Genomic DNA, 15,192 nt, shown 5'->3' on the forward strand with positions numbered 1-15,192 from the left:
TTTATTTGGAGAAAGTAGTAGAAAGTGTGATCATGCCTAAATGTAATTCCTCTTTCTGAGTAGTGTTACACAACTTACTACTGAATTGACAGTCACAGTTGCACGGTTGTTGCTAAAACTTCACGGTCAACATGTAAAGTATGTGAATGCTGCCTTAATACACTTGTCTGATAGGCTACAAATGTGAAGATGCATACAGATGCTTCAAGTACAAGGACGATTAACAGCACTTGCCAATAAAGCTACAAATGGTTATGCTAAAAATACGCTTTGAAAGGAATAACGATAGGTTAGGAGATTTCCTACGCTACTTTGAATAACTGAGTTCATTACCGTTGTGTGTCACTCATACATTCAAGTGCCTTTGCTGGTCAGCCTTTACCTCCTCAAATGGAATTCCAAAATTTGTTTAAAAAAGAGAGGGAGAGAAAAGAAAATAATAAAAATCATAAAACCTAACTGCCATTCTTATCCTCATTCTCCTTCTGGTGATCACTCCCCTGGGTAAAACAAAACACCGTCAACAGCCTTGAATTTAAATATATTCTGTGTTTGGGGGCATTTAAATGCCTCCACATGGCCCTGGAGAATGACTTCTGTGTCTAGAAGGTAGATGAAATGCTGTGCAGTCGAATGAAGACCTACAAAACGGAGAGGCTCATGTAACTGCTCAGTACTCCACATGTCCTTGTCCATCAAACTCACTTCTGCAAGCATCATCAAGCTGCACAATGATTTTTTTCAAAATGAGGATCTGCTTTTAATATCAGTGGTGGAGCCTGCATTTTAAAGACATCTCTCAGAAGTAGACACCACGGTTTTTGACATTTAAACTCAGAGTCCGCAATGACTTCAAATACGCCCCTGTGACATTTTACCTGAAATATTACAACATTCTGAGACAAATCAAAGGGACACATTTAACAATATTATTTTCTTTAGCAGCTCCTGTGCCTTTGGGGATAAAAGAAATTGCATTAAATAGCATTTAAATCTACTACTAACTTCACACTTAGTGCCTCCATTTCAGAAATTGGTATTCTCCACAGTTTCACATTTCTTATTCTGTGCATTAATAATTTTTTCAAATCACAAGGAGACATGAGAAAAATCTTAAAAAAAAAAAAAAAATCCATGTAAGGGAAGCAGCAGCAAAAAGCCTTAAGCTCCCAAGCCCCTTCCGATAGCCCAGCAGTGGCCCCAGAGAAGGACTTACGTGCGTGACGCGCTCTGTGCTTGTGAGGTCTGCTGTGATCCCTTTCCAAGCGTGGATCTTCTCCCTGCTCTGTGCCTTCTGATGAGACTGCAAAGGATACCAGAGAAGGAGGTGCTTCTGACTGCCCTCCTTCCACTGGAGAATCCACACACCCCTTTCCTGCCTGAAGCCTGCACCCTTCCGTCTTCTGCCTGTCCAAGCAGTCGAGTATCACTTCCACTCGGGGCAGCCCCTTGTCTCCTGCTTCATTTCCCTGGATCACTTTTAACTCTTTGCCACTGGAGATCTGGATTATCTTGCTGGACCTCAGAGAAGGCTCCCCTTTCTCATTCGTGGGGACCGAATTTATGTGGACAATCCTGTCGTGTTGTAAATAAGGATCTGGGTCAGGAGACTTAGATTTTTCAGCTCCCAGGAGAGCCACCACGGGGACATTTGTGCCCTTGTGTCTCTCTTGTGAAAGGGACAGTTGTAACTCAACCACAGGGCCTGGCTGCCCAGCTTCTGCCTTCTCCCTTAAGATAACCTCCTCTGCTAAGCGTCCTCTTTGGGAGTCGGGCATGTAGGGAGCCACATGGTAGCTCAGGCCTGTTTCTTCTTTTATGCTCTCAGAAAAACCAGGACCACTCCCTTGGTCCTCAGTCAGAGGAACTCCACTCTTGATCGAGGCAACATAGAACTCTCTGTGCTGGTTCTTTGCGGCTGGTCGAATCTGCAGAGTGGTACTTTCCACGCACCGCTCATGGGTGGGATGCTCAGGGCTTTTGTTTTCAGTTTCAGAGATGGAAGTCTCATTTACTCCACTGGATGGTCTGCACACAGAAAAATCAGTCCAGATGGTTAAACTGGAGTGTGTTACACCTGCCAAAGAACTTCCCAACACTTTTATGATACATGATACCGTCAAAATATTTCCTCCTAAATGTCAACTGCAACATATTTGAAAGCAGAAGTTGGCAACATGTTTATCTTATTACTTAAGGATCTTCCAAATAAACTTTTCTTTAAAGCAAAGCCAAAATGCTTACAAAAGATTATGGAACCTAAATCCATCCTAAATTCAGCTTTTATTTTTTAAAAGCACAGGTTATAGCTTCATTGATGTCCTTTATCTGTAACTATTTGCATGTTTTCAAATAACCATGTTTGTTCTAATATGACAAAGCATTTCAATGTCTTACTGACTAAGTTTAGGTCTGAACACTATGTCACATAAACATATTCAACAGCTTCAGAACAATATTAATATACACATAATTCAAGTAATCCTTTTAGAGGCTGTGCTTTCCTGAAAGGAATGAAATAGAAGCTGTTTTTCAAACTCCAGTGAGCATGTGTTTTGTAATAAGTGGACCCCAGCCCAGTACTCTTGTGTAAAGAGAAATCCTTTCCATGCTGCAATGAATCATTGAGTCATGGAGTATTTATAATCGGAGATGTCTCCCCTTCTCCTGTTTGAACCTGTGTCTTGGAGCATTTCCTTGTAGGATCTCTGAAATCAAACTGTTCTTTATCTCTCAGCTAAGAAGTCCAGAGCTGCTCACCACAATCCTTTGATTCTGACCTTAACCATTCTCAGTTGGTTTTGCAAACCTAGGTTTGCAAGAAGCAATGCCAGTTTAAGAGTCAAATGACTTCTTGCTAAAACTCAAAATTCTAACGGCTTTTAGAAGAGAAGCATCATTTACAGAATAGCTGTAGGTGATGCCTTCATGTCTCACATTTGTAAGTTCAAAAAAAAAAAAAAAAAAAGCAAAAAACAGCAGTGTCTATCCCTGCCCCTTTTGTCTTCCCTCAAAATGCACCCTGATTAATGCCAAGTCATCACTTGAAGGGAGTGAACCCCTACTCAAGGGGCTACCCAAAGGAATATATCTTAGAATCTATCTGATAGAATTTCTAATGTTCAAAACAATTGCTCCTAACCTTGCTTTTGACTGCACTTAGTAAAAGAAAACTGAACAAAACAATAAAAAACCAACAATCAAGTGAAATGAAGTTTTCTCTAAGGAAGTAATCTGTAAAGTTTCCCAGTAATTAAAAAAAAATTATAATATAGCATTTTAAAAACATGGTGATAGCAAATTAGATCTTTCTTATATAGGAAATGATGAATACACTCCATGCAACTAAATTTGATGGTACCACAAGGTCAGAGAGTGTTAATTTAGGAAGCCCTCAGATGGAAGTAGATTAAATCACTTTGAATTATGTTAGCAATCAATTAGGAAGCTGAGAAGAGAGTCATTTGAATTTATTCCAGGCTTATAGACTGTAATACAGGCCAATGGTTTAGATAAATGTTAATATTTACTGGTAGCAGAAGTAAAATGGATGTACAAGAGTAAAAATCATAAAAGCAACAGAGGTTAGAGATTTCATTTCCATTCAGCCTACATAGGTACAATGTTCAGCTATCCGGAATGGTTGTGGTGGTGGTGGTGACAATGATGGTGATGATTGCCTTTGGGCTGATTTTAATTTGAGATTCCATTCGAATCTCATCAATGATTTATTTTGTAAAAGTCAAAATTCTTAAGAGAAAATAATAATCATATTTCCAATTATTAAAAGTAGCAGAGAACTAGTTCATTTATTTCTGAAAGCAAATACGTACCAGAGGCTCGGCTCTAAATCACCAAGGATTTTCCCAGTGATAGCCACTGTAATCAAAACAAGAACTAGCAGGGAATGTCCCAGACCACAAATATGTTCCAAAGAAATTGGCCTCATTGACAGAGTAAGGACACTAAAAAGGGAATAAATTGGATAAAGGTTTTCCCCCTATTTGGGATATGATTAAACTTTTACAAAGATGGACGTCTTTGATACCTCACAGATTTATGCATGAGTATGGCTAACACTGTGTCCACACTTGGCAAGCTTCCCATTAGTTTCCTTATAAAAGCAAATGGTAGCTTTATAAGTAAGTAGGATCCTAAATATTGGGCTTGAACATTGGGCTTGATGGCTAAATATTTAGATGGGAGATTCCAAGAATAATGCTATATTTCTTTTATTTTCACAAGATTATGGCCTTACTGAGTTCATGTGTATATAGAAATGGAACCAATAGTGAATGATTATCAGAGGGGTAATGCTGCATGTAGTGTTTCTGCAGAGTTAATACAAAACCTGGAGAGCTTTAAATTCTATGTGAGATGTCCTCTGACATCTTCTTCCTGAAGGCTCTCTCCAAGAAGCCAGAACTTTCCTTTCCGGATTCATTACAATGTAATGGTCAGAGCCTCACTTGCAAAGTCAGTCTGAATTTGCACACAGTACTGTGATTTGCACACTGCAAAAACGCTCATGCTATAGTTTTTTTTTTCTTTTTTTGTGATTGCCCTTGTTGTATTCTTTTTTTTTTTTTTTTTTTTTTTTTAAGTGTTTAAAGTTTACTAGTGCATTTTTAAGCCGTTAGGTGGGAAGGGTGATATTTGGAGAGACCAGAGTAACAAGTGATTTCCATTAATAGTCCCAAAACCTTTATTCTAACCATCTGCTTTTATCCATACCCAAATGCTTTTACTGGAGGTCCTGACAAGCAGAAATCTAGCTGCTTTTAGGGTTTTTGTTGTTCTTTTCCTTCTCCTAGGCATTCTCTTTCTATAAAAACTTATTGTACAATATAATGATTTAACACTTAAACACTTTTTAATGGAATTTATTGCTGCTATTTTTAAAAATTTAATTCCAGTATAATGAACATACAGTGTTATTATCAGTTTCTGGTGTACAATATAGTAATTCAACACTTCCATACATTATCCAGTGTTCATCATGACAAGTGCACTCCCTAATCCCTGTCGCCTTTCTCCTTCAACCTCCCACCCCCGTCCCGTCTGATGGTGTCCATCAGTTTGTTCTGTATAGTTAAGTTAAACATTTTTAATTCATCTGTGAATCTGGAATTATAATTTAGTGATCCTGACCCACCACAAAATCTTGACCCTGAAGTATTAAATTACGTTCAACATACTGAGCTTTCTAAACAGCTAGTCTAAAATACCTAAGATTTTCAACAAAGTTCATAAAACAAAGATTTTCAAGTTAATTCTCAATTAACCAGAAAATTAAGTTGATTAGAATTGCCATTTTTCAAACATGGTGGTTCTTCTGTTTAACTAAACTGACTTTCTACAGAGCAACCCCAATTTCCCCATAAATGACAAATTATATAGGTAGTAAAAGCTGTAGTCAGTCCTATCTAACTTCAAGAGAAAACATATAATCCAACAACTCTTTTGTACCTTTTGATGAGCATTTGTAGAGAGTCTGTTATGCTCTCCATGAGCTTGATGACCTGGGGGTAGGTAAGGTCTGCACAAGGGTTGCCATTGATAGAAACCACTTCATCCCCCTCACAGAGCCCAGACCCAGAGGCTTTGCTCTGGCTTCGGATCTGAAAAAGAAAGCAAAAACACTGCCACTCTCTCTGAGAAACTTTTATTCGGGAGAGGCAAATAGATCTGCAAACTATAACATTAACTCTGGTTTTTAATCCACCTTTCGACCTATAAGACCACTTTACACACTTCTTATCCCTCTCACACACACAACCCAATATGTACCATCAAGTCAACATTTAATTCATAGCATTGTAACTAAATGGAAAAGGGAAGTAAATCTATGACAAAGGAACTGGAATAAAAAAAAGAACAGAGAAAAGTGAGGGCAGACGTATTAAAAGAATTGAGTTTACATTAAAAATAATTATGTCACATTGTGAAGTCTGACGCTAGTCAGAAAGTGACTTCTCACATTAAAAAAAAATTTTTAAACCTTTTCCATTGCTGACGTGGATGGAGCACTGACTTTAAGAAGGAGATACAGGGCAGGACAGTTTAAGGAGAGCACTGTACAGCTAAATGAACTAATGAAAGCCATCCCAGCATAATGGGGAACTTAGGCAGCCAGGATATTAAGAATAATGTCAAAGAGAAAAATCCTTTATTGAAATCAACTATGCAAGTCTTGATACTAAGCAAAGTTTAGCAAAGAGGAAAGAAAAAAAAAGATTATTTTGCAAATAATAAAAACATCCCTGCTATAAAGATTGCATCATGTTCTTGCACAGAATGACATGGAACAAAAATTGAAAAAAAACCTAAAAGACAACTTTCAGAACCTGGAAAGGAGAAATTCAGAGGACAAGAATAATGACTGAGAGCTCCCACCAGCTCCTTAGTGAGGAATAATTGGAGGTTTATATCCTGTAGAATTATGATAATGGTAAAATGTTATGCTGATTATTCTCCCTTTGCCTTTCCAGGTTCATTCTCCACCCTCTCCACTCTCCACCCTCCGGGCACTGGCCTCTAGAGACAGCACAGGCTGAGCTCCTCAGTGTGCCCCTGGTTGGATTTGGTCAACAGGAAGCCCCAGTTAAGACATCAAAGAGCAGAGGAATGAGAGGTCAGGTAGATGTTCTCCCTGCTGAACCTGCTGGGTCACGGTTTGGCAATGGTTCTGTTCCTCCATCTAGAGAGTCATAGCTCCTCTACGATGCCTTAACTCTTATGTTGAAATAACACATTCCATCTTCTTGTATCTTCAGGCCTAAAGGTAATAGTAGTTTCTGCTTTTTATCTCCCAGTGCTTCAGTATCATCTGTTGGTTCACTTAAACCTGCCTTTAGTCCCTGCATTATATTATTTTTAATTACTCCTTTGAGCATGCCACCTATTTCCTGCTGGGAACCTAAGTGATACTAATGTGTTTAGGTTTCATTTTATAATGTGAGTTTAATAGTTTTCAATGAACCATGTAACATGTCATACAATTTCAAACTTAAGAACACTTTCAGATACTACTGTAGATGTTTTCTACCAAGATGATCCCTTTTTATTAAAATCAAGATTCTAAGTCCAGACAGCTCAGTCTGGTAAGCAATGCTTCTTGAAGAATATTTTCATAGCCAGGTTCATTTTAGGCATGAAACATATATCAACTTACCTACAACAGTTGCCCACTGATTCTTGCTAAGGTTTTAATGATAATCAATATGTTGACCAACATAGGCTTAAGTTTATATCTCCTGGCCCATTTATTTAAAAAAAAAATGTTTAATGCTTAGTACTTTTGAGAGAGAGAAAGAGAGAGAGAGAGAGAGAGAGAAAATGAGAGTGGGGGAGGGGCAGAGAGAGAGAGAGAGGGAGACACAGAATCTGAAGCAGACTCCAGGCTCTGAGCTGTCAGCACAGACCAAAATCATGGACCGTGAGATCATACTCATGGGAACCAGACTCATGGGCTACAAGATCATGACCTGAGCCGAAATCAGATGCTTAACTAACTTAGCCACCCAGGTGCCCCTCTCCTGGTCCATTTAAATTTTAAGTGGTACTCTTGAAAGTAAAAGAATACCTTTAAGTGCCAAAACTATGACACTATTGAAGTTTGAAGTGATTCAGTTAGTTTTGTTCTGGGATGATCTGTCCATTGATCATCATAAATTATAATCTAAAGTGGCTTTCCCTTTTCTAATAAATTTGTCTCATTCTTATTTTTTGGAAGAACACACTAGTTTATTGCAAAATGTTAAATGAATTCAATATTTCCAAGGCTATAAGGAAGCAACAAAAGAAATGAGAAAAAGAATATGCACCCAGTTTTGAAAAATATCTATTTAATTGCCAAATATATTTGTTTTGTTTTGTCTTGCATGAAATAATTAAAATAAAGAATCACAAGAGAGTTGTTTATAAATCAGGGATAAAACAATACCCAATAATGAACACTTAAGTTACTGTTAGAGTTATTAGTTCACATTTCAATCATCTAAATTTATTTATTTTTTTATAAAATAAGATTAGGTGGATAACAAGGCATTTTTTGAAGTATAAACCCATTCAGTCAATTGAGTCAGAAGTACTAGAACACAGAAAATTCAGCTTATGGAGGACCAAAGAGGTTTTATATTTATAAAACAGATGTATCATTGTACCCCTCAAGGCCCAATCTTATGTGTGAGGACAGGGGGTTTCCCTTTGTCAGTAATAAGTTATGTGAGTTTTAAGCAATTCCATGGGTTTGCAGAGCAAGTTGAAAAATTGTCCTTGGAAGATAAATAAATCCCCAAGTTAAGAGAGCTGTCTATCATCCAAACATGTGTTGCTTGACAGGAAAAGTACCGTTCATCATTATGCCTGTCAAGTGGAGCTTTTAATGGTATCCAAATAAGCAAAAGCATTATGGTAGGAGTAGTTAGCATTCCTTCAGAGCATGCATTCTGAGGTCAACATTCATAATCAACTGCTGTGATTGTGTTTCACTGACCTTTTACATTTGTCTGAACAGCAAGAAATATTTTCCTCAAGGACCATGTTAAGTATGATGATACTTCCCTTGCCACAAAGGTTTCTCTGTAGGACTATTCTTTCTCCATTTTTAAATGGACTAGCAAAACAAAGATTGTGTGACAGTGTCTATTATGCCCAGACATATCTTTTGCAGTCAGCAACTTTACCAAAATGGTTCTGTTATAGGTTCTGTTCATATGATGGATAAACACTTATTAGTGTACAAAAGATCCTTACCTTACATTGTGTATAATTATATACTGTTAAAATGTATATATTTGAGTATTATTATGTATGTGAGTAAAAATTCTAACTCCTGAAAATAGTCCTATTTGTGAAAATGAAATATGCTGTCAGTGATAAATTTGGATATACAGATCATTAGCATTGATGATGCTGAATCTCAGTGAATTTATCAACCAGTCTTCTTCTAAGGCCATTAGTCATAGATTCATAAAATACATGTCAAAGTGGGAGAGAATACCAACTCTGAAGGAAGACGGATTTCAATCATGTAGCTCCAATAATGACGATCTGACTGAACTTAGATAAGTTATATTACACTTTGAGCTTTAGTTTCCTAAACTGTAAAATAGAGCTAATAAATATTACTTCTTTAGATGGTTAAAAGGGATTAGAAATAATATGTATTAAGTTCCATGATGCATATACAACTCCTAGAGGTGCGCAAGAAAGGGCTAATGGATAAAAATGACTCAGCTTCCAGCACATACACACACTTGAAAGGAACGTGCCAAGTATGAAGAAAAGCTATAGAATGTTGGTAGTTTGCCAGATGTTTGAAAACATCTGGATTTATTTTCAGTTTTTATGCATATATTTGGCATTAACTCATCTTAATCTAAAGATAAAGGTTGTATCTGTCTTTTCCTCAGTAAGTACACATTTCATAGCTGAAAGGTGGAAGAAGACAAGCCTACTTATTGCTTGAAACAATACAGTTATTTAAATACTAGTGGCTTGTTTTCATTGAGCACTTACTATGCTAAGCCCTATGCATGCTCAACCACTTATCCCTACAAAACCTCAGTGAGAAGTATAAATATAACTCCATTTGTGTATGTTCAAACAGGCTTCCCTCACTTTCATTTTACAGATAAGAAAACAGAAAATTAGGTACTTTGCCTAAAATCACAGAGTGAGAATCAGAAATTGAACCCAGGGAATCTGACTTCAGAGCATGTGTTTTTAACCACTATGCACGTTGCCTCTGTAGTCAATAGTCTGAATTCTCTACCATGAATCAGAGTAAAGGGAGGGAGGAGAAGTATAACAAGAATTAGTATAGGCAGTTAAGGAAAGTCATGGAGAAAATGGAAGAGATAAGGCAGAGGTAACAAAGATTTGCCCTGTCAGCCCATTAACTGGGAAAGACAGGTTTTGTTTCATTTGATTTTCCTTCTTCTTCTTATATTGTAACATTTATATATAAGGTATTCTTTAATGACTGGAAAATAATCAATATTTTGACCCAATATGTTAAAAATTCAAACTTGAGTATAATTATCTTTTGCAAACTGTGATTTGACACAACATACCTATATGAGCGTGTGATGTAATGCCTTTTTCTTGAGAACATTCCCTCAGAGACCTCTTTCCACATCTAATACACATACTGATAAGGAGTTTCTATCCTTAAAATACTGTAGTCCCTATAAGTGCCTCTCAATTTAATCAGACCACAGAACTAAGAGATGTTGGTAATGTAAATATTTACCAAATACTGTATTCTTTGCTTACTGCTTCTTGATCCATGCCAGGCAAGACTTATTTTATTACCACCAAGTGAAAATGGAAAGTTAGAGCTTCTCTGGGAAATTCAACAGTGTTATTTTCATTTCACAGAATAAATCTGAGAAGAGTTTCAGGTATGCTAATTTGGTTTTAGGAAGAAATAATTCCCTAGAAAAATGCAAAAAGCTTCTTTTTCTATTCTCTGTCTTCACCTTCATTTCCAAGTCTTCCAGAACTGACTAGAAAACAGGTATCAGATTTGAATTCTCATAGAATCTTGTGGTTAAACTATTTTGTCTTGTGTACATGGCATGTCAGTTGTGTCAGCTTATTGTCAGTGAAACTAAATCTTATCTCATGGGCTGATTTTCATGTATAACTCATTGACAAGTCCTCTTGGAAGATGTCAGAGTACGTGGTAGGAACCAAGACAATCTCTTCCTTAGATTCCACTACTACATCTATTAAATTTTATGAAAAGGAAAGAGGAAATTAGCATAAATCTAAACTCTCCTATGTGGGCTATTCTCAATCCATAACATGAAGTCTTAGGGACCTTGAGATAATCAGAAGTGGATGAGAGAGATGATCTCAGATAAGGAAAGTATTAGAAATTAAAACTTTTTGATGGCAATTGGAAAGTAGTCTATGATCTAACAGCTCTTTCTGAAGCTCCAGCCTTTCCTCAGTTTCCCAGGGCTTTAACAAAACTTTCCCTTATCTCTGAGATAAGACTTAATAAGCATTCCCTCACCCCAGCTGGCTCTCACACTGAAGCCCTAGGTGGATCTGTATTCTTCAACTGACCAGAGAAATGGTCAGAATGGTCACTGGGAGCCACAGCAAGAGCAATGATGGTGGTTAATTAAGTTTTAGAAGTAAGGAAATAATCTTACTTTTACAGGGCTTGCTCTCAAGATTCTGAACTCCAAACTCAGTCTTTGATGGCGAGTTTCCTAGTACCAAAGATGAGTTCACAAGTTGTTGGGAACTCATGTTTACAGTGGTACAATATTTCTGGAAATCAATAGCAAATAGCAATATAGTTTCAGGATGACAAGGCAAAAGAAAACAAGGACCAGAATACAAGGAATAAAAGCAATAATAACCCAAGGAAAATCTTTCTTGTGGGAAGCAAACAACATCCTGGAACCTACTGCAAAAAATTCAAATAGTAAAGTGGAGAAAAAGACTTGAGAAAATACCTAGCATATGGTAAATAAGGAATATAACTAATAACTGGGTAAATCAAAAGTCAGTGGAGAAGACCGTGGCAGAGTCGGATGGATTGCTCAACTTGTGTCCCAACCTCGTTTGAGTGTGCCTTGTATGTTACAGAGGCTGAGTAGATAAGAGCATTTCCCAGACTCTCCTTCAGCGAGTGCTCAGGGTGTGATATAGTTCTAACACAGCAAGTGTAGCTGCAAGAAACTTGTATTAGGGATTGAGTTAAACAGGGAGAGACATTAGATTGTGAGGTATCCATTTTGCTGGTGCAGATCTGGGAGATGATTTTACTCTGGATACAGCAGTTCTGCTGGCAGCTTCCATCAGGTCATAATCCTAGATCACCACTAAGACGTGTAACCCTAGACCCAGTGCCAGGACCAATGGCTCCTGACTCTCTTGCTTCCATATTGTGGCAAATGTTGCCAATCCCTTGGGTAGCCAGTTCTGCAGTGTTGTTTGAAGTCATTCCTAGAGGCCCTGCCTAAAGCCTGACTTTCCAGATCTTTCAACAAGTCTGTAAGTACTTATTAAATTCATTTCTGACTAAAATAAATAGAGGTTTCTACTTTTTGCAAATAAACTCTGAACTGATACACAGTGATAGAATCAAGGGCAAACACAGAAAGTAAGAAGGAAGGGGAAGCTACTCAAATACAGATAAGATGAAGAAACTATGGATGCAGAGACTTGTACTTCAAGACAGGAGAGACAATGAAGAAATGTACACTGGATAAATTGTATGAGGTCACCATCTGCTAAGAATAAAGGAGGAAGGGCAGAGGAGATTCAAACTTGAGGACAATGAACGAAGCTCAGAAAAGCCATTATAGAGTACATACTAGGAAATCAATACAAGAGAAATAAGAACTCTGTGAAGAATTTGTAAGGAAAAAAGTGAGATGGTTATCAACATGCACAGTTATTTTAGACAAATGTTCTAAAAGGATAATAGTTGATTCCTAAAAGGAAATAAGGCTTTTCTCCATTAAAACATTGATAAGTGCATAAAGAATTGAAAAAGGGATTCAATTTACAAAATGTTTGTCTAAATAGTGAAAATAAATCTTAAACTGTATATTCAAATCAGGTCATGGGTGCAAATGCAAACAGGTACTAGGATTTTTCAGTTATTCTATACTCAGCACCTCAACTCAAGCTCAATAGTCTGTTCTCATGTTGAGTTTTCATTTGAAGACTATGAACTTTACTGCTGTGGTCACTAATATATGTACGGATACTGAGCGAAAAGTTTTCCTTTTGGATAATTGTCTTTATCCTTAGGGACCAAGTCACCATAAAAGTAAAAAGCATTCCTGGTAGCAACCTTGGAAGGATTCCCGGAGTAAATAACTGTCTTTGACAGGAATGAGGGCCCTAATCCATGGGGCTGCATACTTAAGAATCTGCATACCAATGTGATTTCACAGGCAGAAATGATGCTGCAATAGAACTGCTCTTGAGCTGTTATTAAGCAGCCACCATTATGCTAAAAAACCAAGTACAAATATGGAATGGTATTCTCTGCTCTTCTTTCCTTCCTAAGAATGTAAACATCCTAGGTCTTTCAGAAAACCATTGATGGACCAGAGCCTATGTGGACATGTTCCTGTCTGCTTTTTTGTTGGATGAAATGTGATAGATTTAATAAAGACTTCTTACCTATAGGCATACTCTTTCTATGTACATTGTATAAAAAATAATATAAGAATATTTTTTAAAAGGGGTGCCTGGATTGTTCAGTTGGCTGAGCATCCAACTCTTGATATTGGCTCAGGTTGTGATCTCATGGTCGTGAAATCGAGCTGAGTTCGGCTCCACACTGAGCATGGATTCTGCTCTGGATTCTCACTCTCCCCTCTCTCTGCCCCTCCACTGCTTGTGCGCACTCTCTCTCACTCTCTCAAAATAAATAAAATTTTTAAAAAAGAATAGTTTTAAAATACTTTTTAAAGAACTCATTAAAAAGCACATGTAAAATCTAAAAGACTAGATAAGTAATTAGTAGAATCAGAATTACTTAAAAAAGAGAACAGAACTAGAATTCACTATTTTGGTTTTTAAAATATCTGTTTATTTTTATTAACTGTACACATAACCATTGACAAAGTAATAATTTTTAAAATATTTTTAAAGTAGGCTCCATACCTTAACATGGGGCTCAAGCTCACAACCCTGAGATTAAGAGTCACATGCTCTATTGACTGAGCCAGCCAGGTGGCCCTAACAAAATAATTATTATCCTAGAATACCTCACCTAATAATAATTTAGTTAGTCATCTAAAGAACCTATAAGTAAGCTCACCATCTTTTGAGGTCAAAATACAGTACTAAATAAAGCTCACTAAGACATCTATGCATCACTGTAAGTGTCAGGGGCTCTTTCTCATTCTATTTGCTCAGTTTTATACAATTCTAATACCTTTTTTATTTGGTTTACAGAAAATTAGAAATGGAGAGACAAGCATACATCCTATATAAAGGAAGATGTTATAGTTAATACAATGCCAAAGCAAGAAGATAAAAGCCAAAATTTAAAAACACATGAAAATCTTAAAAAAAAAAAAAAAGACTTGGAATACTGGATAATTTAATGAATGTGTAAAAAAACTCTCACATGCTCAATAGGACTTGATGCCTCTATTGCATTTGAGTAAAAGAAAGGACATTAATAATTATGATCTCAAGTCATTTAAAATGCTTAAATTATCTTTACTAGATTGATTAGATGCAGAAAGCCTGTGACATCTTTTAGAGAGTAGTATCCTAAATAGCTAAACAAAAGTTTTGTATAACTGGATCTGAGGCATCAACACATTAGGTACTGGATTAGAGTTCATAATTTGAGGTCCTAAGTACTTTTTTTGTATTGCTGTTTTTACTAAAATGGTTTAGTTTTAGACACTGAAAATATATCTGTCCTGTTTTCTCACAGCTCTATAGACATCTGAAGTTTTACTATATTTAACTAAACTAGATAAAGCAGTTTTTTCTTCCAGGTTGCTCTTACATAAAACTACGGATAAAGAAGGTAGACATAACTTGAAAAAATGTCCTCTACATGACAAGAGTACAGATTTTTAAAACATGTATTAAGTTCTATCATTTTGCTCTAGTAGCAAACTGGAGATAGCACCTTAATTAAGCAAATAAACCATGTGACAAGGCATTTAGGGTCTCAGGGAATCATTTTCCTTATAGGAGAACAAAGGCATCCCCTCCAGATAGTTAATGCTATGCCTTATTGAACTGTAATATACACATATGCATATATACACATACATATGCATAACATATGCATATGTATGTGTATATATAAGATACATGTAAGATGCATCATGGTGCTTCCATTTTGGAAATCATATAAAGTTTTTGAGGAGGTTTTAAAGCATTTTTTTTTTTTTTTTTTTGAGAAACAGCAAGAGTGCAAGGGGGGAAGGGGAGGGTCAGAGCGGGGAGGAAGGAGGGCCAGCACACAGCCCAACCCAGGTCTGGATCTCACATGAGATCATGATCTGAGCCAAAATAAAGAGTCTGACGATTAACCGACTGAGCCACCCAGGTGCCCCAAGGAGGTTTTGATTAAGGAACTGTCAACAGTACAAATTTGTAAATATTTTGCATAGTTTTATTCCAAGAAAGTTAAGTTAATTGCATTAAACATTTATTTTAGTAGGAAACGGGGGTAAA

The 15,192-nt window shown here is 36.8% G+C and overlaps 1 protein-coding gene across 5 annotated transcripts in view; it reads right to left on the reverse strand.

The window, feature by feature from the left end:
* The window catches only part of SYNPO2 (synaptopodin 2), a 207,678-nt gene that overhangs the window by 32,202 nt on the left and 160,284 nt on the right, over positions 1-15,192 (reverse strand). For all 5 annotated transcript variants that reach the window (XM_042935626.1, XM_042935625.1, XM_042935627.1 and 2 more), the window contains 2 exons: positions 5,470-5,621; positions 1,217-2,028 (listed from right to left, as the gene is read on the reverse strand). In XM_042935626.1, coding sequence (XP_042791560.1) covers positions 1,217-2,028; positions 5,470-5,621 — 964 coding nt within the window. The remainder of the gene's footprint in view (positions 1-1,216; positions 2,029-5,469; positions 5,622-15,192) is intronic.

The sequence above is a fragment of the Panthera leo genome, chromosome B1 (genome assembly GCF_018350215.1).
Source record: "Panthera leo isolate Ple1 chromosome B1, P.leo_Ple1_pat1.1, whole genome shotgun sequence".
Classification (NCBI taxonomy): Eukaryota; Metazoa; Chordata; class Mammalia; order Carnivora; family Felidae; genus Panthera; species Panthera leo.